This window comes from Oncorhynchus nerka, linkage group LG11 (assembly GCF_034236695.1).
Source record: "Oncorhynchus nerka isolate Pitt River linkage group LG11, Oner_Uvic_2.0, whole genome shotgun sequence".
Classification (NCBI taxonomy): Eukaryota; Metazoa; Chordata; class Actinopteri; order Salmoniformes; family Salmonidae; genus Oncorhynchus; species Oncorhynchus nerka.
Genome location: NC_088406.1, coordinates 26,896,077 through 26,918,751, shown reverse-complemented (window position 1 = coordinate 26,918,751; position 22,675 = coordinate 26,896,077). Strand labels below are relative to the sequence as shown.

Here is a 22,675-nt window from a genome sequence, read left to right as displayed (position 1 = left end):
CACATACATGTCGCCCACAGGCCTGACAAGACCAGTCTGAAGATCCCCGGTACCAGTAGAAAACATTAATGAAAGTATATATGGAGACTGTTTAGTGTAAAAAATAAGGGGTTAAATACTTCAAATAAAAAATAAAAAATGTTTCCTGATCTTTCAGATACAAGGACAGACACTTCAGAACAAGCTTCCTTTTGGGGACTATCTGTTGTTCCATGTAGTGAATCTCTTATTCAATGGGTTTGTATGGGCTAAAAGGACAAAAACACATTTTCATCAAATAATGTTTTTATATTTTGCTTTGATACATCAATGGGTCTTAAAATTCTAAATCAAATAGCAAAATGATCCTTGGTATGACCTTCTTAAAATAATTCCAAGTCACAAGTCTTTTTGAGACTCGGAGGCTCCCACAAATGGAAAGAGAACTCTGAACACCCTCTGTCTAGGTCTACAACTTGCGGTATACCAACTGTGGTATAACCTGTGCCTCCATTATTGGGCTCTTAAGTCTCCTCATTATTATTTAGAAGTAAGCTTTGATTTGTTGCGAAGCTTTGATTTATTGCTATTCCAATAAGGCTGCCTGAATCCAACATGACCTCCCTCTGGCTCACTGCATTTGTGAGCCACATTGAGATGTGCTGGAACCTTGGACCCCAAAACATTTCATTTCAATGTCTGAGCCCACTTGTTTTCCTTTGAGCCAGTTAGAATAGCCACAACATCAAAAGACGTGCAACTGTATGTATGTCTTGTCAGGCAGGACCATACAGTGCTGAATGAGAGTCAATTTGACTTCTTGAGTTGTTTATTAATCAGCTACCAAACATTTTAGTTTACATTCATCATAAATATTTATGCCAGGCATTATTCTGCATTTTTTTGTTTAGTTTTGGAGTAAAATATTTTTACACAACCATCCATTTCATAAATGGGAGACATTAGAGATGTGAAAAAATATGGTTGTGTTTTGATCGACCTCTGGTAGGGGTATAATTTTTTTGGGGGGGGTCCTGCCACTAGCCTAATCTGTCTAAATTGGCACTGGGTTCCTGAAACACGTCGTCAAAACAGCTGAAATGACTGACACAGGCAAATATTGAGGAGCTCAGGGGATACACGCGCAGGGAAAACCCTTCGTTAACGTTAATTATTCCCTCTACACCTAAGAGCAAATTCAACTTAAATGGGGGGCCTATCATTGTCACATAAACGCATCAGACCAATTATTGTTCGGTGCATAGTGTTCATGCAACAAGCTGTCTCCATGGCAAAGGAAATAAATAAGTTATGTGACCCTAGATAAAATACTTTGTTTTTCATCTTCATCACTGTTATTAGTGCCAAATATAAAATGTATAATTATATTTCTTTAGAGCCCTCTATTTAAATTCAAATGTCATTTTCTGCAGAATATAGGCCTAGGCTACTATCTTGACAAGGCGTTGTGCGAGGGTTTCTGAGACTCCAACGTGCATTGACAATCCTCTTATAGTGTGCCTTACCGAATATGGATTAGGTCCGTGTGCAGCACCCGTTTTGCCTACAGGTCACTTTGAAAGGGCTTTGACTGAATTGGCGTGGTTGATCTTGGCCTGCTATAATTTATAATATATATTCATTAGACATTGAATATAAATAAGTTTTACATTGAAGAAAATATCGCTTTATTTTGCATGCTTTTGTAGTCTACGTTTCTGCAACCTGTTGAGCATCAGGTAACCTTTGCTTGTCAAGAAGGATACTTTACACGGATACATAATGTTAGTCTGTTTGATTCTAATGAGCTAACATTATAAGGTGAGAAAAATGTTACTTGTGTGTGGTGGAGCAGACCTGTGTAAGGTGCGCTAGCCTCTTCAAGCGCCAACAACAGCATGTAAGGATCTCTCCAGGGTGCTAAAGTTGACAGACAACGGCGCTCCTGAGGCTCCTGCCTCTGCCTCACTTTATGGTAGAGACCAGAAAGATAATGAGGTGTTGTGGCTTCAACTGGGCAACGGTATGACATTTCACATGAGTGAAAATATAGAGAAAGCTGGAATGGTGAGGTGAGGATTACTGCAAAAAAAACTTCACAGCTTTCAAAAAGGGCCAAGAAAGCCAATGGTAAGTGCAACATATTATGATTAAAGCTATGCTATTCAAGAGTGTCTCTTTGAGATAACATGCTATCAAATACAGTGATCTCACTCTCACATAGCCTACCTTGTGTTAACTTTATGCAGTTTATAAAACTTTGAAGTAGCCTAACCCTTATTATAAATTATGTTAAAATGAATAGGCTAACCTAATCTTTTTTTGCAGATGTTTTTGGTTTGGTGTATAATGCTTTGATGTAGGATCAGATCCCAGCTCACCAATACGGATACTCCAGCAGGATAATGCAACATATTCCTCTAAATGTTAGAGGTGTGCTATGGGACTTATCCAACTATCCCTATGGCCCCATCTTCAAGAGCAGACACAGCCTTGCAACTCTGCCATTCTATAACTTTCTGCTATGGGTCCTGCTCGGGGTTTTGACGTTTCCATGCTGTGTCCAGTGTTTAATCTTCAAAGTTGGGGTCCTTGGGCCCTGGAACTGCGACCCGGTCTACTCCAAGGCCCTACCTGCGCTGGCCGCTAAACTGGCCGTGGGCAGAATAAACGAGGATTTCAGTTTAGATTTGGGAAGCAAATTGGACTTTGTGATCCTGCAAGAAGCATGTGAAACGTCTAAAGCATTGACAACATTTGTGTACTACGAGAAGATGGTGGACGGTTTCGTCGGACCCACGAATCCAGGATACTGTGACGCAGCCTCACTTTTGGGCAAAAACTGGGATAAAGCTATCTTTTCCTGGGCATGTATTAACTATGAATTGGATCGAATCAAGAGCTACCCAACCTTCGCACGGACACTGCCGTCACCCACACGGGTGTTGTTCACGGTGTTGAAGCATTTCAGCTGGGCCAACATCGGCATCGTGTCTTCCAATGAGGATATCTGGATGGACACCGCCGGTAAAGTGGCCAACTCCCTGCGGAGCCAGGGACTTCCCGTTGGCATAGTAGCGTCGGTGGGAATGAACGAGACGGAGATGGAAAGCACACTGAGCAGAATCCAGGCTGCTGGAGAGATCAAAGGCAAGTGTTTTTAAGAACATATTTACCTTCTATTTTGTTATATTATGTTTTGTTTACTGAAAAGATACGAGTGAAATAAGTGCAGGCTATGCTATCAAGCCTCACAAGACTGCTTTTGATTTTTATTTGATTTAACTAGGCAACAGAACATCTGAGCCTGATCAGTTTAAAGGGGTAATCCACAGTTGAAACAATAACAAATCACTGAGGGATGGGGCTGGAGAAATGTAACCACTCTCAAATTCATAGAAAGAGCAATGGATATAAGTACTAACCATCCATGATATCAACTTTATAGTTTTAACCATGTTTTGAGGCTATAAAGGGTTTGTTTACTTATAAAGTGTTTGTTTACTTTTAAAATCAGTGGTGATTTTATCATGTAAATCTTGGTGGGGCAAACTTTTTTATGCATGCCAGCAAAGCCACTACACAACACTAAACAATACATTAATTGCATTATAACGGTGACCAAGGTGCCCAAAAACGGTTATGGCCTACATAAAGCTGTCCCACCAGCAGAGCTTTCCTTTCAGCACTATGCAGTGAATCCTTACCACTGCCACACATGGCTATCAGTGGAGCCTTATTATTTACTGCCTTTTAAAAACCATAGCTGATATGGCTGACTTGCTTAAACAAATGTGGTTACGATTGACTCCTTGTGGATTTGTGTAAGTCGATAAGAACCACATTCTCCTTCAATAATAACAAACTCCAAAATGAGTTTAGACTTTTGAACCATACACGAAAATTATTACATTTATGTTCAGTAAATTCATAATGTTTGTTCTTATATCATTAATACTTAACTCTAAGTATAAGCAAGTGCAAGCAACAAGCTGAGCTAGGCCTATTTGTTCAGCACTTTCAAGTTGGACACCAACAAAAATTAAGATGTTATTTCAGATAAATTCAACAAGATGTTGAGGCCTTAACTTTACTCTGCTTTAAGTCACCGCACACACACACACACACACACACACACACACACACACACACACACACACACACACACACACACACACACACACACACACACACACACACACACACACACACACACACACACACACACACACACACACACACACACACACACACACAGACACACACCACCCCTCTCCCTCCAATCTAGTATTGAAAGAGGTATTCAGTGGGCTGTTTGGTGCAGCGTAGGAGAGGTGTGTGAGATGGGAGGGTTGTCACTGCTGCACACCTGTGAAAGCTCAGCTGTGGCATAAAGCCATTGTTTCCCCGTTCAGCAAGAGATTCCTCTCTCCATGCATACCTTTGGTTGTTTCGTTGTGTCTTTGGCAGTTGAGACCTAATTTACTGATCTCCATGCCTCATCTGATTATTGTTGAGTGTTTACTTTATTTATGGAATTAATTCATGTTGTTATTCCTTTACTCAGTGTGTGGTTTCCCATTGTGTGTTACTATCTTGAACCAGGTTGTATCACAGCATGTTGCGCAAACAAAACAACCCTTGCAATATCAACTGGAATTACATGGGTCTGTTACTGTTTATAACAAATATTTGATCGGTGAGAATGTCACTGGCAAACATGGTTACAGACCCAACAACATTATATAGTATCTCCTCAAGAAAAGCACATGAGCTAATTATAATACATAAAGTAAGCTAAACAATGAAATCATTCCAACATTGCCTAAATTGATGAACAAGGTATATAAGCAATAGGCCTATAACAATTGAGATGTACAAACTAGGGCATAAGGGAACGATGAGGGCATAAGAGGCAATCCATAATTTCGATTAAGACATTAATGAGTGAGCTAAGATGGACTAGTCAATATAACTTTGTTCAGCACTTTTGAAATGTACAGCGACAGAATTCAGAACATGGGCCGTTCTTACACTATTCTCTCTGTACACCAAGTCAGAACTGTAGGATAAATAGAGGGCGTATAAGCAGAAAAATGAAAGCTCTTACAGTATTCAATTACATTTCTCAAAAACAGATTACCGGCTACATGTGCACCACCAAGTAAGAACAGTAGGCTAAATTCTGAGGGGGAAAGGGATCAAAATAGGCACATGGGTTACTAACAGCTTACTACACAACAGTCACTTAGTATTAGTGTAATACAGTACAGTGCATTCGGGAAGGATTCAGACCCCTTTTTCCACATTTTGTTATGTTATGTTACAGGCTTAACCGGAAGGTTGCGAGTTCAAACCCCCGAGCTGACAGAGCTGACAAGGTACAGATGTGTCGTTCTGCCCCTGAACAGGCAGTTAACCCACTGTTCCTAGGCCGTCATTGTTCTTAACTGACTTGCCTGGTTAAATAAAGGTTATATAAAAAATTCTAAAAGGGATTACATTTACAGCATAATGACAAAGCACATTTTTTTGAATATTTTGCACATTTTATTAAATAAAAAACAAATCACATGTACGTAAGTATTCAGACACTTTACTCAGTACTTTGTTGAAGCACCTTTGGCAGCAGTTACAGCCTTGAGTCTTCTTGGGTATGACGCTACAAGCTTGGCACACCTGTATTCACTGCTGATCCTCTCAAGCTCTGTCAGGTTGGATAAGGAGCATCGCTACACAGCTATTTTCAGGTCTCTCCAGAGATGTTAGATCGGGTTCAAGTCCGATGACATTCAGAGACCTGTCCCAAAGGCACTCGTGTGTTGTCTTGGCTGTGTGCTTAGGGTCGTTGTCCTATTGGAAGGTGAACCTTCTCCCCAGTCTGAGGTCCTGAGCGCTCTGGAGCAGGTTTTCATCAAGGATCTCTCTGTTCTTTGCTCTGTTTATCTTTCCCTCGATCCTGACTAGTCTCCCAGTCCCTGCCGCTGAAAAACATCCCCCAATATCACATAATTTATGCAGCAGCATACAAGACATTTTTGAACTCACAGTTGTTGCGCTGTGCTCACTTAAATAGGAAGATGGCGTGGTGATATTTCTTGCTGGCAAATTTTGTCTTCAAACTTTGTTATCAAAGTCTGACATTCTTTGGATTTGTGGTGCTTTCAAGACACCTGGAACTCTGAAAAAACAAGGTCGAATTATGATGTAAGTGATCTTCAGGTCAGAGCTCTAGAAAGAGGCCAGAGTTCCCGACTTGCAATTCCGAGTTGGTTGTCCGTTCAAAGCATATTTTCCCAGTTGGAGCTAGTTTTTTTCCAAGTCCCCAGTTGTCTTGAACTCACTGATTTCAGAGTTTCGAGTTTTCAGATGTTTTCAATGTGGCAGAAGTCATGCTGGATGGGCACTTCTAGTGTAAATCTATGCTAGCACCCAATGGGGCTTGAACTGGCTAGCTCTCCCTGTAGATTCTGCAGAGACGTTGTGTCCCCCCATGAGTGACAGAATCCTGAGCCAATCACGGCGCAATTAGAGAAGATTAACAATGCCAACGCTCTGTATTTTCCGCTGGCTGCCCCTCCACCACAGAAAGCACTGAGCTGGGCTGAAACACCTGCTTTTTGGAGCTGCCTTACTAAATAAAGCAAGAAAGAGACCATGTTCGTATGCAGCTTTATTCAATCAATAAATGTGTTTTTACATTGTTTTCAAACTGATACTGTATGTGACACAAATTAAATAACATGTAAAACACACACAAAAAATAAATCAATAAACAACAGGTGGGGCTAAAAACAGGCATGAATGACAGGTCGCCACTGACAACAAATCAGATAAAATGTCATTTGTCACATGCGTCGAATAAAACAGGTGTACCTTACAGTGAAATGCTTACTTACAAGCCCCTCACTAACAATGCAGGTTTAAGAAAAAACAAGTGTTAAGAAAGTATTTACTAAATAAACTGAAGTAAACAATAAATAAATAAAAAAAATAAAAAATAAGAACATTTAAAATAACTAATCATTAAAGACTAACAATAAAATAACAGTAGCGAGACTATATACAGGGGGTACCGATACAGAGTCAATGTGCGGGGGCACCGGTTAATTGAGGTAATTGAGGTAATATGTATCTGTAGGTAGAGGTAAAGTGACTATGCATAGATAATAAACAGAGATTAACAGCAACGTAATGGTTAGCCATTCAGGAGTCTTATGGCTTGGAGGTAGAAACTGTTAAGAAGCCTTTTGGACCTAGACTTGTCGCTCCGGTACCGCTTGCCATGCGTAGCAGGGAGAACAGTCTATGACTAGGGTGGCTGGAGTCTTTGGCAACTTTTAGTTCCTTCCTCTGACACCACCTGGTATAGAGGTCCTGGATTGCAGGAAGCTTGGCCCCAGTGATGTACTGGGCCGTACGCACTACCCTCTGTAGTGCCTTGCGGTCGGAGGCCGAGCAGTTGCCATACCAGGCAGTGATGCAACCAGTCAGGATGCTCTCGATGGTGCAGCTGTAGAACCTTTTGAGGATCTGAGGACCCATGCCAAATCTTTTCAGTCTCCTGAGGGGGAATAGATGTTGTCGTGCTCTCTTCACAACTGTCTTGGTGTGTTTGGACCATGACAGTTCGTTGGTGATGTGAACACCAAGGAACTTGAAGCTCTCAACCTGCTCCACTACAGCCCCATTGATGAGAATGGGGGCGTGCTCGGCCCTCCTTTTCCTGTAGTCCACAATCATCTCCTTAATCTTGATCACGTTGAGGGAGAGGTTGTTGTCCTGGCACCACACTGCCAGGTCTCTGACCTTCTCCCTGTAGGCTGTCTCATTGTTGTCAGTGATCAGACCACTGTTGTGTCATCGGCAAACTTAATGTTGGTGTTGGAGTTGTGCTTGGCCATGCAGTCATGGGTGAACAGGGAGTACAGGAGGGGACTGAGCACGCACCCCTGATGGGCCCCTGTGTTGAGGATCTGCTTGGCAGATGTGCTGTTACATACCTTTACCACTTGGGAGCGGCCCGTCAGGAAGTCCAGGATCCAGTTGTAGAGGGAAGTGTTTCGTCCCAGAGTCCTTAGCTTAGTGACGAGCTTTGAGGGCACTATGGTGTTGAACGCTAGCTGTAGTCAATGAATACCATTCTCAAGTAGGCGTTCCTTTTGTCCAGGTGGGAAAGGGCAGTGTGGAGTGCAATAGCGATTGTGTCATCTGTGGATCTGTTGGTGCGGTATGCAAATTGGAGTGGGTCTAGGGTTTCTGGGAGAATGGTGTTGATGTGAGCCATGACCAGCCTTTCAATGCACTTCATGGCTACAGACGTGAGTGCTACGGGTCGGTAGTCATTTAGGCAGGTTATTTTGGTGTTCTTGGGCACAGGGACTATGGTGGTCTGCATGAAACAACAAGCTTATATTTTGGGTTCTGATGGGGTACAACAGTTGTACAGTGGCTTGCGAAAATATTCATCCCCCTTGGCATTTTTCCTATTTTGTTGACTTACAACCACAAATTAAAATAGATTTTTGGGGGTTTGTATCATTTGATTTAAACAACATGCCTACTACTTTGAAGATGCAAATTATTTTTTTTTGTGAAACAAACAAGAAATAAGACAAAACAACTTGAACGTGCATAACTATTCACCCCAACAAAGTCAATACTTTGTAGAGCCACCTTTTGCAGAAATTACAGCTGCAAGTCTCTTGGGGTACGTCTCTATAAGTTTGGCACATCTAACCACTGGGATTTTTGCCCATTCTTCAAGGCAAAACTGTTCCAGCTCTTTCAAGTTGAATGGGTTATGCTGGTGTACAGCAATATTTAAGTCATACCACAGATTCTCAATTGGATTGAGGTTTAGGCTTTGACTAGGCCCTTCCAAGACATTTGAATGTTTCCCCTTAAACCACTCGAGTGTTTCTTTAGCCGTATGCTTAATGTCATTGTCCTGCTGGAAGGTGAACCTCCATCCCAGTCTCAAATCTCTGAAAGATTGAAACAGGTTTTCCTCAAGAAATTCCCAGTATTTAGCGCCATCCATCATTCCTTCAATTCTGACCAGTTTCAGAATTGATACCCTCCCTGACTGGTCCCTGCCGATGAAAAACATTCCCACAGCATGATGCTACAACCACCATGCTTCACTGTGGGGATGATGTTCTCGGGGTGATGGGAGGTGTTGGGTTTGCGTCAGACATAGCGTTTTCCTTGATGGCCAAAAAACTCAATGTTAGTCTCATCTGACCAGAGTACCTTCTTCCATATGTTTGGAGAGTCTCCTATTTTTTTCTTTAAGCAATGGCTTTTTTTCTGGCCACTCTTCCATAAAGCCCAGCTCTGTGGAGTGTAAAGTGGTCCTTTGGACAGATACTCCAATCTCCGCTGTGGAGCTTTGCAGCTTCTTCAGGGTTATCTTTGGTCTCTTTGCTGCCTCTCTGATTAATGCCCTCCTTTGCCTGGTCTGTGAGTTTTCATGGTTGGCCCTCTCTTGGCAGGTTTGTTGTGGTTCCATATTCTTTCATTTTTTTTAATAACGGATGTAATGTTGCTCAGTGGGCTGTTCAAAGTTTCTGATATTTTTTTATAACCCAACCATGATCTGTACTTTGTACGTTGTCCCTGACCTGTTTGGAGAGCTCCTTGGTCTTCATATTGCCACTTACTTGTGGTGCCTCTTGCTTAGTGGTGTTGCAATCTCTGGGGCCTTTCAGAACATATACTGAGATCATGTGACACTTAGATTGCACACGGGTGGACTTTATTTAACTGATTATGTGACTTCTGAAGGTCATTTATTGTACTATATCTTATTTAGGGGCATCATACACGCACCACTTTTCCATTTTTTAATTTTTATTCTTTGAAGCAAGTTAATTTTCTCAATTCACTTCACCAATTTTGACTATTTTGTGTATGTCCATTACATGAAACCCAAATAAAAATCAATTTAAATCACAGGTTGTAATGCTACAAAATAGGAAAAACGCCAAGGGGGATGAATACTTTTGCAAGGCACTGTACATATCATTTATTTTTATGTCCCTAATGTTATGTAGCAACTGCAGATTGCCCCTTTAAGGTGGCGATCCCTCACTGTCTCTGTCCTGTGTGTTCCAGTGATCATCATGTGCATGCACTCTGCTCTGATTGGTGGGGAGCAGCAGACAGCCTTCCTGCTGAAGGCCCATGCGATGGGTCTGACGAAGGGCCGCTACGTTTTTGTCCCCTACGACACCCTGCTCTACAGCCTGCCCTACGCCAACACATCCTACTTCCTCCTGCAAAACAACACCAAGCTGCGGCAGGCCTACGACGCCGTGCTCACCATCACTGTGTCCTCAGATCTGATGTCATTCAACGAGGCGTTCGACATGGCCAAGAGGTTTGAGGAACTCACCATATCACTGGTCCCACAGCAGGTGAGGAGGGTGTTTCTTGATATTTTCAATTGTGGGATGTGAGTGGATTGCATCTGAATTTCAATTGATTGTTATGTTATTACATTGTTATTACAATAGTATTATAAATATGCCATTGATTGTATTTATTGAACATTGTTTATGTAGAGAAACACCATAGTCTTCAGGCCATTTGATATATAACTTTTTTGGGGTTGAGTTTTAGATCAGTGTATCACTCTTAGTTTGAGAAAAGCTAATAATTTTAACCAAATAAACCATTTATCAATGGCTTTGCATTCCAGGTCAACCCCCTGTTTGGAACCATATACAATGGTATTTACCTCCTTGCCAAAGCCATGCACAATGCCAGGAGAGCTGGCCAGTGGCTCTCCGGAACCAACCTAGCTTATTTCACCAGGAACATGACGTTCTCTGGCTTCAACCAGAAGATCCAGATAGACACTGAAGGGGAGAGCCAGACCAACTATGTCATCCTGGACTCCGACGGATGGGACGGTCAGCTGTACCGCTCCTATCTGGTGGACCTGAGCGCGGACATGGTCCGCTTCGCAGGCAAATCCATTCATTTCCCTGGGGGTTCCCCTCCCCCTTCAGACTCCAGCTGTTGGTTTGAACCAAACATAATCTGCACTGGAGGTAGAGAACCTGTTTGCCTGTTAGTTTGTGTCTTTCCTTCCTCCATCACACAACCAAACTATGTATTTAGTATCCATGTCTTACCTGTGTCTCAGGTGTGGAGATAACCTACGTCATAGTGGTGGTTGTGATCATCTTCATTCTGATCGTGGGAGGACTTGGTCTAAGTCTGTTCGTAAGGTAACTCTTCTCACTGTCCAGTTCATGTTTCTTACTGTATTTGTATGCTGTTTAGCAGAGGTGTGGACTCGAGTCACATGACTTGGACTCGAGTCAGACTCAAGTCACAAATATGATGACTTGCAACTCGACTTTGACTTTAACACCAATGACTCGTGACTTAACTTGGACTTGAGCCTTTTGACTCGACCTGTTTTTTTCCCGCCCAGATATTAAAAATTATGCTATTAAAAAAAAGTTGGCAGCGCATCAACTCTTCATTTAACAGATTACAGTTTGAATCGGACAGCAGCCAATCAAATTGTGCCAGCTGAGAAAAAGTTGACGGTGGCAGTGCAGAGGAACGTCGGCGGGTGAATTCAGACGGAGCCCTTGGAAAGATTGATACCCCAAATTATTATTTTTGGTTATAAAGACGACGCTGTATCGATAAAAAACGGATTGAAACTTGCAAAACATGCGGGAAGAAAATGACAGACGGAGGCGCAACAACTTCCAACTTTGTTCGACATTTGAAGCTGCACAAAAAATGCTAAGTCGTGGCTAATATAGCAGACAGCTATATAATTTATATATTTGCTAGTGTAGCATGTAGGCTAACATAATGTTAAATCAATGAGCCTCCACACAGTCAGTCAGTGCGGGAACGTGAATATTGCACCCAAGATTGAGCTACAACTGGCTCAGCCAACTCAAAGTTTAGGACTTGAGACTTGACTTGAGACTTGTCGGTCTTGACTTGGGACTAGAGTGCTAAGACTTGCGACTTACTTGTGACTTGTAAAACAATGACTTGGTCCCACCTCTGCTGTTTAGATACATAGAGACTAAAAACCTAGACAGAGATAGTTGCTAATGCTTTGCTGTTACCATGGCTGACATGCTCTCTGATTGGCTGGTAGAAGGAGAATCCAGCAGATCCAGTTGGTGAAGGGGCCCAATCGGATCCTACTGACTCTAGAGGACCTCACGTTCATCAACTCTCAACTTAGCAAGAGGGTAAATATACTTTCCCATGTGATTCTCTACAACATTACCTCTTTCTGATATACTGTATGTTCAGTCATCTATTTTATGCCTCATAGAAAATCACTCTAGAGGACCTGAGTGAATCTAAAAGTGCAATAGACAACAACGGTATGCATTCAGGAGACCCGCACCACTCTGTGAACAGCATCACGACTGCAACACATGACACCACAAATGTAGCTGTTTATGAGGTAGGTTGACGACGTTGACCGTTGAACCACAAGTCGACTTTTCATCCCTATCCTAAAATATTTCAATGTGACTTGTAGAGAATGGAGCCAGAATAAAACCACATTTTCTTTCATGGCTTCAAAGGGCGACTGGGTGTGGCTGAAAAAGTTTGAAGAAGGCCATTTCAAGGAAGTCAAGCAGAGCACCACCAAGATCTTTACAAAGGTAAAACCAAAACATAACAACAGTAAGTTCAAGCACAAGTACAGTGAATTGCTCGCGAGCTCTACTCAACAGTGCAGTAATCAATATCTAAAATAGTATAAAAATCAAAAATCTACATATACTGTGTATAAAAAATAAAGAAAACATGAGAAATAAGAGATTACGTTATATACAGGGTCAGTGCCAATACCATATTTACAATGTATAGAGTCATGTCTGGGATGTGAGTTTGTTTTTTGTTAACTTTGGGGTCTTCATTTTGTGTGAATGTGTCCAGATGAAAGATCTGCGAAATGAGAACATCAATCCGTTCCTGGGGTTTTTCACAGACTGTGACATGTTTGCCGTGGTGACGGAGCATTGTTCCCGTGGCAGTCTGCAGGACCTCCTGAGGAACGATGACGTCAAGCTGGAATGGATGTTCAAGTCTTCTTTGTTGCTGGACCTAATCAAGGTATGACATGTTTGACACATCATGTTGCAAATCTAGTTCCACAAGTCTAATTTGTCCCAATAAGATAAAAAAATATCTTCTAAAAACTGTATCGGCCAGCAGATCAAACGTTTAAAATGTTTTTCTGGTACTTTGTCATAAGTAACACCAATGGTTTACCAGTTCTGATCTTATTGGCCTCTCAGGGTATGAAGTATCTGCACCATCGAGAGTTCCCTCACGGTCGGCTGAAGTCACGGAACTGTGTGGTGGACGGTCGCTTCGTCCTCAAGATCACAGACTACGGCTTTAACGAGCTGCTGGAATCCCAGAAATCCCCCAAAAATCTAGTTCCACCTGAAGGTAACATCTATGCCTAGATCTGCACTTTTGTTTTTTTTAAATGTTCACTCTTCCATATCACGTTAAAGGAGCGGTGTGGTCAACAACATCATTTTTTTGTTAATGCCTTGTTAGAGTTGTTTGAAAAGAGTTGATAGTTACATTTCAGATTGTTTTGCATGGGTGGGGTTTTGGACCGCTTGGTGACATCATAATAAAGAGAGTTTGCCCTCCTCTCTGCCAATAGCAGTTCGTTTGCAGGTTACACATCCCTTCCACTAGGCTCCTCCAGTTAGGCCCCTCTTTCAGACCACTCCATGACAGTCCTAGCAAAATTATTGCTTAGAAATAACATTTAACTAAGAAGCTATTTTTGTTTGTTTTTGAGTATTTTAATTGAAAACAATCACAGTAAGTTACTTAATTGTTACCCAGAAATGATTTGATATCGAGATAAAAATGGCTGCATTGGACCTTTAAAGATGGACTTGTCACACATTCATTTGTATTTCTAGTTTGTGAGTATAATCTATGTAATTTAGATTCTATATGCTTCCCAGGTGCTGCATTTAACTACCTTGCCAATATTGTGACCCTGTGTCTCTATCTCAGATCAGTTTTGGACAGCTCCAGAGTTCCTCCGAGACGTGGAGAACTCTCGGAAGGGGACCTATAAAGGAGATGTGTATAGTTTTGCCATTATACTCCAAGAGGTGGTTGTCCGAGGACTTCCATATTGCATGCTGGGTCTGACTCCTGCGGGTAGGTCTGGGGGGATACAAAACAAGCAAAAACATACCATCTTAGATCTTAGAGGCATTTTTTTGTTTTAGCTTGAGGTCATTTTTCTGTCATCTGTGAATCAACATCAATTGATTGACTTGTTATACTGGCATCTATTGAGTAATGTCAGAGTTGTAAATCACAATAATTCCCCTATCTACAGTGTATAATGTAGCTACATATTGTACATACAGAATTTCTGCTTTGCTTTGACAAGCTGTCTAGTACCAGCGGACAATAAACTGTGTAATGAGTTGTTATGCTCCCGTGCTGCTGCTGTACAGTATAACCTCTCTCCTCTCTTTCCCTCTCCCTCACCATCAGAGATCATCCGTAAGGTGAAGAAGCCTCCTCCCATGTGCAGGCCTACGGTGGCCCCAGATCAGGCTCCTATGGAGTGTATCCAGCTGATGAAACAGTGCTGGAGCGAACAGCCTGATCGCAGACCAGCCTTCGATGAGATCTTTGACCAGGTCAGAAACCCTCATCTGTCTCCATGGTTATCTGCTGCCAGTCTCATAGAGGGGTAATGCAGGGAATATGTCTGGGTAATTATGAGCTGTGGACAGCAGAAATTGGTCTGTCAGCACTCATTGGCCGTGTCCGAAATCTGTCTTGCCTACTACTTAATAAAAGAATATACTGTGTACTAATCGTATTACATACTGTTCAGAATGTACTGCTTAGGAAAAATGAATGCAGTAACCAACAAATATGACCATCTAGGCTCACCCATCCTGAGAATGTCATCTAATAATGCTCAATTGCGTTGATTCCCAATCATTCATTTATTTTGGTACAGCGTGTTCCCTTATCTCATTATCAGCTGATTATCAGCTCTTGTCAAACACACATGAGTCTGGAATAGGGAAGGCAAAATTAAAAAACTTTCAATAAATTCCCTTGTCTTCCTGAGATTCCGGTTGGAGGATTCACTGAATCAGGAGGGAGTAAGCAGGAAATACGGAATCCTCCACCCAGGATTTCTGGAAAACAAGGGAATTTATTGAAAGTTCACAGGATTGTGCAACCCTAGTCTGAAAAGACAATTCTCTTCCTCAAAAGTGTGCAGCGTATTCTACTAGATGAAAAGCCATATAGTTTAACATCCTAGCATATAAAGCATACTTTATTTTCGACATTTCAAGTACTATAAAACTTTTTAATTTTGTATACCTAAAATGCAAACGCTGCGCAGTTTTGCAGGTCTTCTCTTACAGCTGCAACTGTATGTGCTTTTGTAAATCAAGACCTTTCTTGAGTTGGGCTCTGGAATGGTGCAATTGTTGAGAATATGAGTCTATGGTTGTTGTGGGGAAAGGGGTTGAGTGTGTGTGTGTGTGTGTGTGTGTGTGTGTGTGTGTGTGTGTGTGTGTGTGTGTGTGTGTGTGTGTCTGTATCCCGCAACTGTTGTGAGGGAGTAAAATATTTTAGGGACAATATAGGATGATTCACTCACTGTTTGCTAATATAATAATTGCTTGCCATAATGTAATTTTGGTAATGGCGAGACTTGTGAGAGGTAAAAATCCTTTGCAGAAATTGTCTACATTACTACAAATATTAATAATTCATTATGGAAAATAAGATAAACAGAATTTTTAATGTATGTATGTGTACATATATAGATATATATATATATATATATATATATATTTTTTTTATATATATATATTTAAAAAAACATTTTTTTTTATAATATAATACAAATCGAGGTGAGGGCGATGGAAATGCATCTGGTGGTTGATCTGCTTCTGTTCTGTGTGTGGCACTGTGTCTCTCCGGGGCTATGGGATCCGGGGCGTCAGGGGTGGTCTGCAGGATAGTTGGATGACAACCCAACTCGGGATGAGGACGGCTTTTAGCGGGTGGAATAGTGGGGACCAATTGGAGGTTTACTTAGTAGCAATGCAAATATCATGGTACAGCTATATAGACACTCAATCATCATGTTACTTTTTAATGGTACGTTTACAAACATATATTTTGATAAATAGAATTGAGAGTTATTTCTCATTATGGTAAGTGGTGAAATAAGTATAGCCAGTTATAATTGGAATGGCTTAGCAGATAATAAAAAAAGACAATCAGTATTTATGTCACGCCCTGACCTTAGTTATCTTTGTTTCTTTATTATTTTGGTTAGGGTGGTATGTGTGTTTTGGCTTGTCTAGTTTTTTTTGTATATCTATGGGGTTTTGGGATTGTCTAGGTAAATGTAGGTCTATGGTGGCCTGAATTGGTTCCCAATCAGCGACAGCTGATTTTGTCTCTGATTGTTGTCTCTGATTGGGGATCCTATTTAGGTTGCCATTTTCCATTTAGGTTTTGTGGGTTATTGTCTATGTGTAGTTGCATGTCAGTACTCGTGTTATAGTGTCACGTTCGTTTTGTTATTTTGTTTGTTTGTTTAATGTTCTTCGTTTAAATAAAGAAGAATGTATTATGACGAATGTGACAATTTAACTGGCTAAAAGAGAAGGAATATATCTATTGCTTACAGGAAACTCATTCAACAATTTTAGATGAAGTTTTGTGGAAAAAGGACTGGGGGGGACAAAATATATTTCTCCTATGGGCAAAGAAATTCAATAGGGGTGATGATATTAATTAACACTAATTTTGATCCAAATATGCAAATTGTCCAAACAGATCATCAAGGTAGATGGATCATTTTAAATAATATGTTATTGGACAATAAACATATATGGCTTATTAAACTATATGGTCCAAATAATGATGATCCAAGCTTCTTTGAAAATATATATAAGAATTTATCAACTCTACAAGCAACACTATTATTACAGTTTTAAATACCTCTATGGACCGTAAAGGACATCACGCTATCTATCACCCTCAGGCACTTATGGGAAATCATGAATGTCATGGATATATTGGAATTAGTGGATATATGGAGGCTTAAAAACTGTGAACTAGTGAGATATACATGGCGGAGGCTCAATCATGCTAGTCGTGTCGATTACCTTCTTATGTAATTCTCTCCGGCACCAAAAGTTTAAAAAGTGTTGATAGGGGACAGAATGCAGTCAGATCATCACATTTATTTATTTAACTAGGCAAGATAGTTGAGAACAAATTCTGATGTACAATGACGGTCTAGGAACATTGGGTTAACTGCCTTGTTCAGGGGCAGAATGACAGATTTTTACCTTGGAAGCTCGGGGATTTGATCTAGCAACCTTGCGGTTACTGGCTCAACACTCTAGGCTACCTGCCGCCTCATCACATAATTGTCATATATATTACTCTTACAGAATTTACACATGGGCGAGGATATTGGAAATTTAATCAAAGCCTACTGGATGATAGCATGTTTATAACTAGGACAGAATCATTTATAACTGACTTTTTCCGACATAACATAGGTACCCTTATTGTATGGGACACTTATAAATGTGCCTTTAGAGGCCAGGCAATTCAGTACTCATCTATAAAACAAAAGCAATTTAGATCAAAAGAGTCCATATTAACAAAGGAAATTGAAGGACGAACGGAACAGATAGATAGCAATAGAAACTGTACCATAGAGGCACAGAATAAGTTAGAGGAAAAACAAAAAGAAATGGAGGAACATATTCAAGAAAGATCCAGTGTAATATATTATAAAAAATAAGTCGACCTGGATGAAATGTAGGGGAAAATGCGCCAAATTATTTTTCATTATCTTCAATATAGAAATGCTACCAAATTGTTTTATTGAAACTTGTTACAAGTGATAGTCACACAATTATATTTTGGAAGAGGAAGTACTTTAAGCATATGTTTTCGTTTAAGTCGCCTCCATCTCCACTAACCGAAGCTAATTGTATGGATTTTTTTCCTGTTAATAATGTAAAATTAACATCTGTACAGAAAGACTCATGTGAAGGCCAAATTACAGAGGAGGAATTTATTGATGGAATTAAAGCCTCTAAGGCTGGGAAAACTCCAGGGCTGGATGGCATACCAGTGGAAGTACACCAAAGTTTAATTTATATACTCAGAGGACCATTATTAGAATGTTTTAACCACTCCTATATAAATGGTAGATTATCGGACACGCAACAAGAAGGTCTGATTTCATTATTACTGAAACAGGAACCAAGTGATGTACAGTGCCTTGCAAAAGTATTCATCCCCCTTGGCGTTTGTCCTATTTTGTTGCATTACAACCTGTAATTTAAATGGAGTTTTATTTGGATTTCATGTAATGGACACACAAAATAGTCCAAATTGGTGAAGTGAAATGAAAAATATATCTTGTTTAAAAAAAAAATATATATATTATAAACGGAAAAGTGTTGCATGCATATTGCTATGAAGCCCCTAAATAAGATATGGGGCAACTAATTACCTTCAGAAGTCACATAATTAGTTAGATTGCACTCAGGTGGACTTTATTTAAGTGTCACATGATCTCCATATATATTCACCTGTTCTGAAAGGCCCAAGAGTCTGCAACACCACTAAGCAAGGGGAACCACCATGCAAGCGGCAATATGAAGACCAAGGAGCTTGTCAAGCAAATCAAATCAAATGTATTTATATAGCCCTTCTTACATCAGCTGATATATCAAAGTGCTGTACAGAAACCCAGCCGAAAACCCCAAAAAGCAAGCAATGCTTGTGTAGAAGCATGGTGGCTAGAAAATCTCCCTAGAAAAAAACCTAGGAAGAAAAAAACCTAGGAAGAAACCTAGAGAGGAACCAGGCTATGAGGGGTGGCCAGTCCTCTTCTGGCTGTGCCGGGTGGAGATTATAACGGAACATGGCCAATATGTTCAAATGTTCATAAATGACCAGCATGGTCAAATAATAGTAATCACAGTGAACAGGTCAGGGTTCCATAGCCGCAGGCAGAACAGTTGAAACTGGAGCAGCAGCACGGCCAGGTGGACTGGGGACAACAAGGAGTCATCATGCCAGGTAGTCCTGAGGTATGGTCCTAGGGCACAGGTCCTCCGAGAGAGAGAAAGAAAGAGAATTAGAGAGAGCATACTTAAATTCACACAGGACACCGGATAAGACAGGAGAAATACTCCAGATATAACAGACTGACCCTAGCCCCCCGACATACAAACTACTGCAGCATAAATACTGGAGGCTGAGACAGGATGGGTCAAGAGACACTGTGGCCCCATCCGATGATACCCCCAGACAGGGCCAAACAGGCAGGAAATAACCCTACCCACTTTGCAAAAACACAGCCCCCACACCACTAGAGGGATATATTTAACCACCAACTTACCATCCTGAGACAAGGCCGAGTATAACCCACAAAGATCTCCGCCACGGCACAATCCAAGGGTCAGGGACAACGTTGTGGAGAAGTACAGATCAGCGTTGGGTTATAAAAAAATATCAGAAACTTTGAACATCCCACTAAGCACCATTAAATCCATTATAAAAAATGTGAAAGAATTTGGCACCACAACAAACCTGCCAAGAGAGGGCCAACCACCAAAACTCACAGACCAGGCAAGGAGGGCATTAATCAGAGAGGCAACAAAGAGACAAGATAACCCTGAAGGAGCTGCAAAGCTCCACAGCAGAGATTGCAGTATCTGTCCATAGGACCACTTTAAGCAGTACACTCCACAGAGCTGGGCTTTATGGAAGAGTGGCCAGAAAAAAGCTATTGTTTCTAGAAAAAAATAAGCAAACATGTTTGGTGTTTGCCAAAAATCATGTGGGAGATTACCCAAACATATGGAAGAAGGTACTCTGGTCAGATGAGACAAAAATGTTGCTTTTTGGCCATCAAGGAAAGCGCTATGTCTGGTGCAACCCCAACACCTCTCATCACCCCAAGAACCCCATCCCCACAGTGAAGCATGGTGGTGGCAGTATCATGCTGTGGGGATGGTTTTCCATTGGCAGGGACTGGGATACTGCTCAGAATTGATGGAATGATGGATGGAGCTAAATACAGGGAAATTCTTGAGGGAAACCTGTTTCAGTCTTCCAGAGATTTGAGACTGTGACGGAGGTTCACCTTCCAGCAGGGCAATAACCCTAAGCATACTGCTAAAGCAACACTCAAGTGGTTTAAGAAGAAATGTTTAAATGTCTTGGAATGGCTTTATCAATGCCCAGAACTCAATATAATTGAGAATCTGTGGTATGACATAAAGAATGCTTTACACCAGTGGAACCCATCCAACTTGAAGGAGCTGGATCAGTTTTGCCTTGAAGAATGGGCAAAATCCCATAGTTATGCACGCTCAAGTTTTATTTTTTTGTCTTATTGCTTGTGTGTTTCACAATAAAAACATTTTGCACTTTCAAAGTGGTAGGTATGTTGTGTAAATCAAATGATACAAACCCCCAACAAATCTATTTTAATTCCAGGTTGTAAGGTAACAAAATAGGAAAAATGCCAAGGGGGTGAATACTTTCGCAAGCCACTGTATATAAAGTTTCAATCCATTTAAACAATTGGAGGCCTCTTACACTTCAATGTTGTGATGCAAAGATTCTAGTTAAATGCTTGGCGCATAGAATTAAAATGGTATTGTCAGATATTATTCAACCTAATCAGACAGGTTTTTTACGGTACATTGGCGATAATATTAGACAAGTACTGGAAACAATAGAATATTATGAAATATCGGGGACACCAGCCCTGGTTTTCATAACTGTTTTTAAAAGACTTTTGATAAAGTACGACTGGAGTTTATATATAAATGCCTAGAATATTTCCATTTTGGAGAATCTCTTATATAATGGGTCAAAGGTGTGTATGGTAACCCTAGGTGTAAAATACTAAAGAATGGCTACATCTCAGAAAGTTTTCAACTGTAAAACAATATTGTCTACTATTGGCATATCTATGTATTATTGCCATCCAAATGTTAGCTGTTAAACTTGAATCCAACAATAATATTAAGGGATTAGAAATCCGTGGCTTAATAACAATGGTGTCATTGTTCGCTGATGATTCATGTTTTCTTTTAAAACCATAATTAGAATCCCTCCACAGCCTCGTAGAGGATCTAGATACTTTTGCTAACCTCTCTGGTTTTAAACCAAATGATGATTAGTGTACTATATTACGTATCGGATCACAATAAAATGTCACTTTTACATTACCGTGTAGTTTCCCAATAGAAAGGTCTGATGGAGATGTGGACGTACTCGGTATACAAATCCTGAAAGAAAGAAATGATCTCACTCCAATACATTTTTAGAGAAAGTTAGCAAAAATAGATAAGATCTTGTTACCATGGAAAGGAAAATATCTGTCTATTTGTGGAAAAATCACTCCTATGAACTCTTTAGTCATATCACAGTTGACCTATTTGCTTATGGTTTTGCCTACAAAGGTTTCCTACTTTTTAAATTATATGAATAAAACTTTTTCAATTTTGGAATGGCAAACCAGACCAAATTAAAAGGGCTTATTTATATAACAAATATGAATTCGGAGGACAGAAATGATTAAATATTAAAGCAATAGACCTCTCACTAAAAGCATCAGTCATACAAAAGTTATACTTAAATCTGAAATGGTTCACTAGTATATTAGTAAGAACGTCTCACCCCATGATCAAGAATGGCCTTTTCCCCTTTATTCAGATTACAACCACTCACTTTCGGGTTATTTGAAAATGAAAGTTGGCTGCAATTTCAGTTTAATCCACCTGAAAATAACAAATAATACAACAAATATTGTGGTTAATCTCAAATATACTAATTGATAAAAAAAAAACGATTTTTCGATAACATTTTTAAAAAAGGTGTAATTTTTGTAAATTATATCACAAATAGGACTGGTGGAGTTATGTCACACATGCAGCTAACACTGCTCCACCCAAAATTACAACCAACTAATTGCAGCATTACCACAAAAATGGAAGTGGCAAGTAGAAGTGGGAAAAAGTAAGGAACTTGTCTGTCGGCCCTGCATTAAAGACCATAAATGGTTATAGAAAATTGTGATAAATAAAAACATATACCAATTTAATTTAAGGACCAAAAAATGGACAGCTGTGCCATATCAATTGCAGAATAGTTGGGAAGATATTGCTGATGTACCGATTCCATGGCACATGGTTTATGAATTGACAAGTAAAACAACGGCAGATTCAAAACTTTTAATTTTTCTATTTAAATTAATAGAGACATTTTTTGAAACAATTAGAATGTTACATACAGTTGAAGTCGGTCATTTGCATACGCTTAGATTGGAGTCATTATAACTCGTTTTTCAACAACTCCACAAATTTCTTGTTAACAAACTATAGTTTTGGCCATTCGGTTAGGACATCTACTTTGTGCATGACACAAGTAATTTTTCCAACAATTGTTTACAGACAGATTATTTCACTTATAATTCACTGTATCACAATTCCAGTGGGTCAGACGTTTACATACACTAAGTTGACTGTGCCTTTTAAACAGTTTGGAAAATTCCAGAAAATGATGTCATGGCTTTAGAAGCTTCTGATAGGCTAATTGACATCATTTGAGT

General features: G+C 40.2%; 1 protein-coding gene across 1 annotated transcript in view; it reads left to right on the top strand.

The window, feature by feature from the left end:
• Positions 1-1,534: 1,534 nt before the first annotated feature.
• LOC115136628 (retinal guanylyl cyclase 2-like) overlaps positions 1,535-22,675 on the top strand; it is a 31,073-nt gene continuing 9,932 nt past the window's right edge. Inside the window, exons 1-12 of the mRNA XM_029672196.1 lie at positions 1,535-2,109; positions 2,308-3,129; positions 10,099-10,400; positions 10,685-11,039; positions 11,135-11,219; positions 12,122-12,218; positions 12,305-12,439; positions 12,564-12,644; positions 12,922-13,098; positions 13,284-13,440; positions 14,032-14,181; positions 14,527-14,675. Coding sequence (XP_029528056.1) covers positions 2,385-3,129; positions 10,099-10,400; positions 10,685-11,039; positions 11,135-11,219; positions 12,122-12,218; positions 12,305-12,439; positions 12,564-12,644; positions 12,922-13,098; positions 13,284-13,440; positions 14,032-14,181; positions 14,527-14,675 — 2,433 coding nt within the window. The 5' untranslated portion in view covers positions 1,535-2,109; positions 2,308-2,384. The remainder of the gene's footprint in view (positions 2,110-2,307; positions 3,130-10,098; positions 10,401-10,684; positions 11,040-11,134; positions 11,220-12,121; positions 12,219-12,304; positions 12,440-12,563; positions 12,645-12,921; positions 13,099-13,283; positions 13,441-14,031; positions 14,182-14,526; positions 14,676-22,675) is intronic.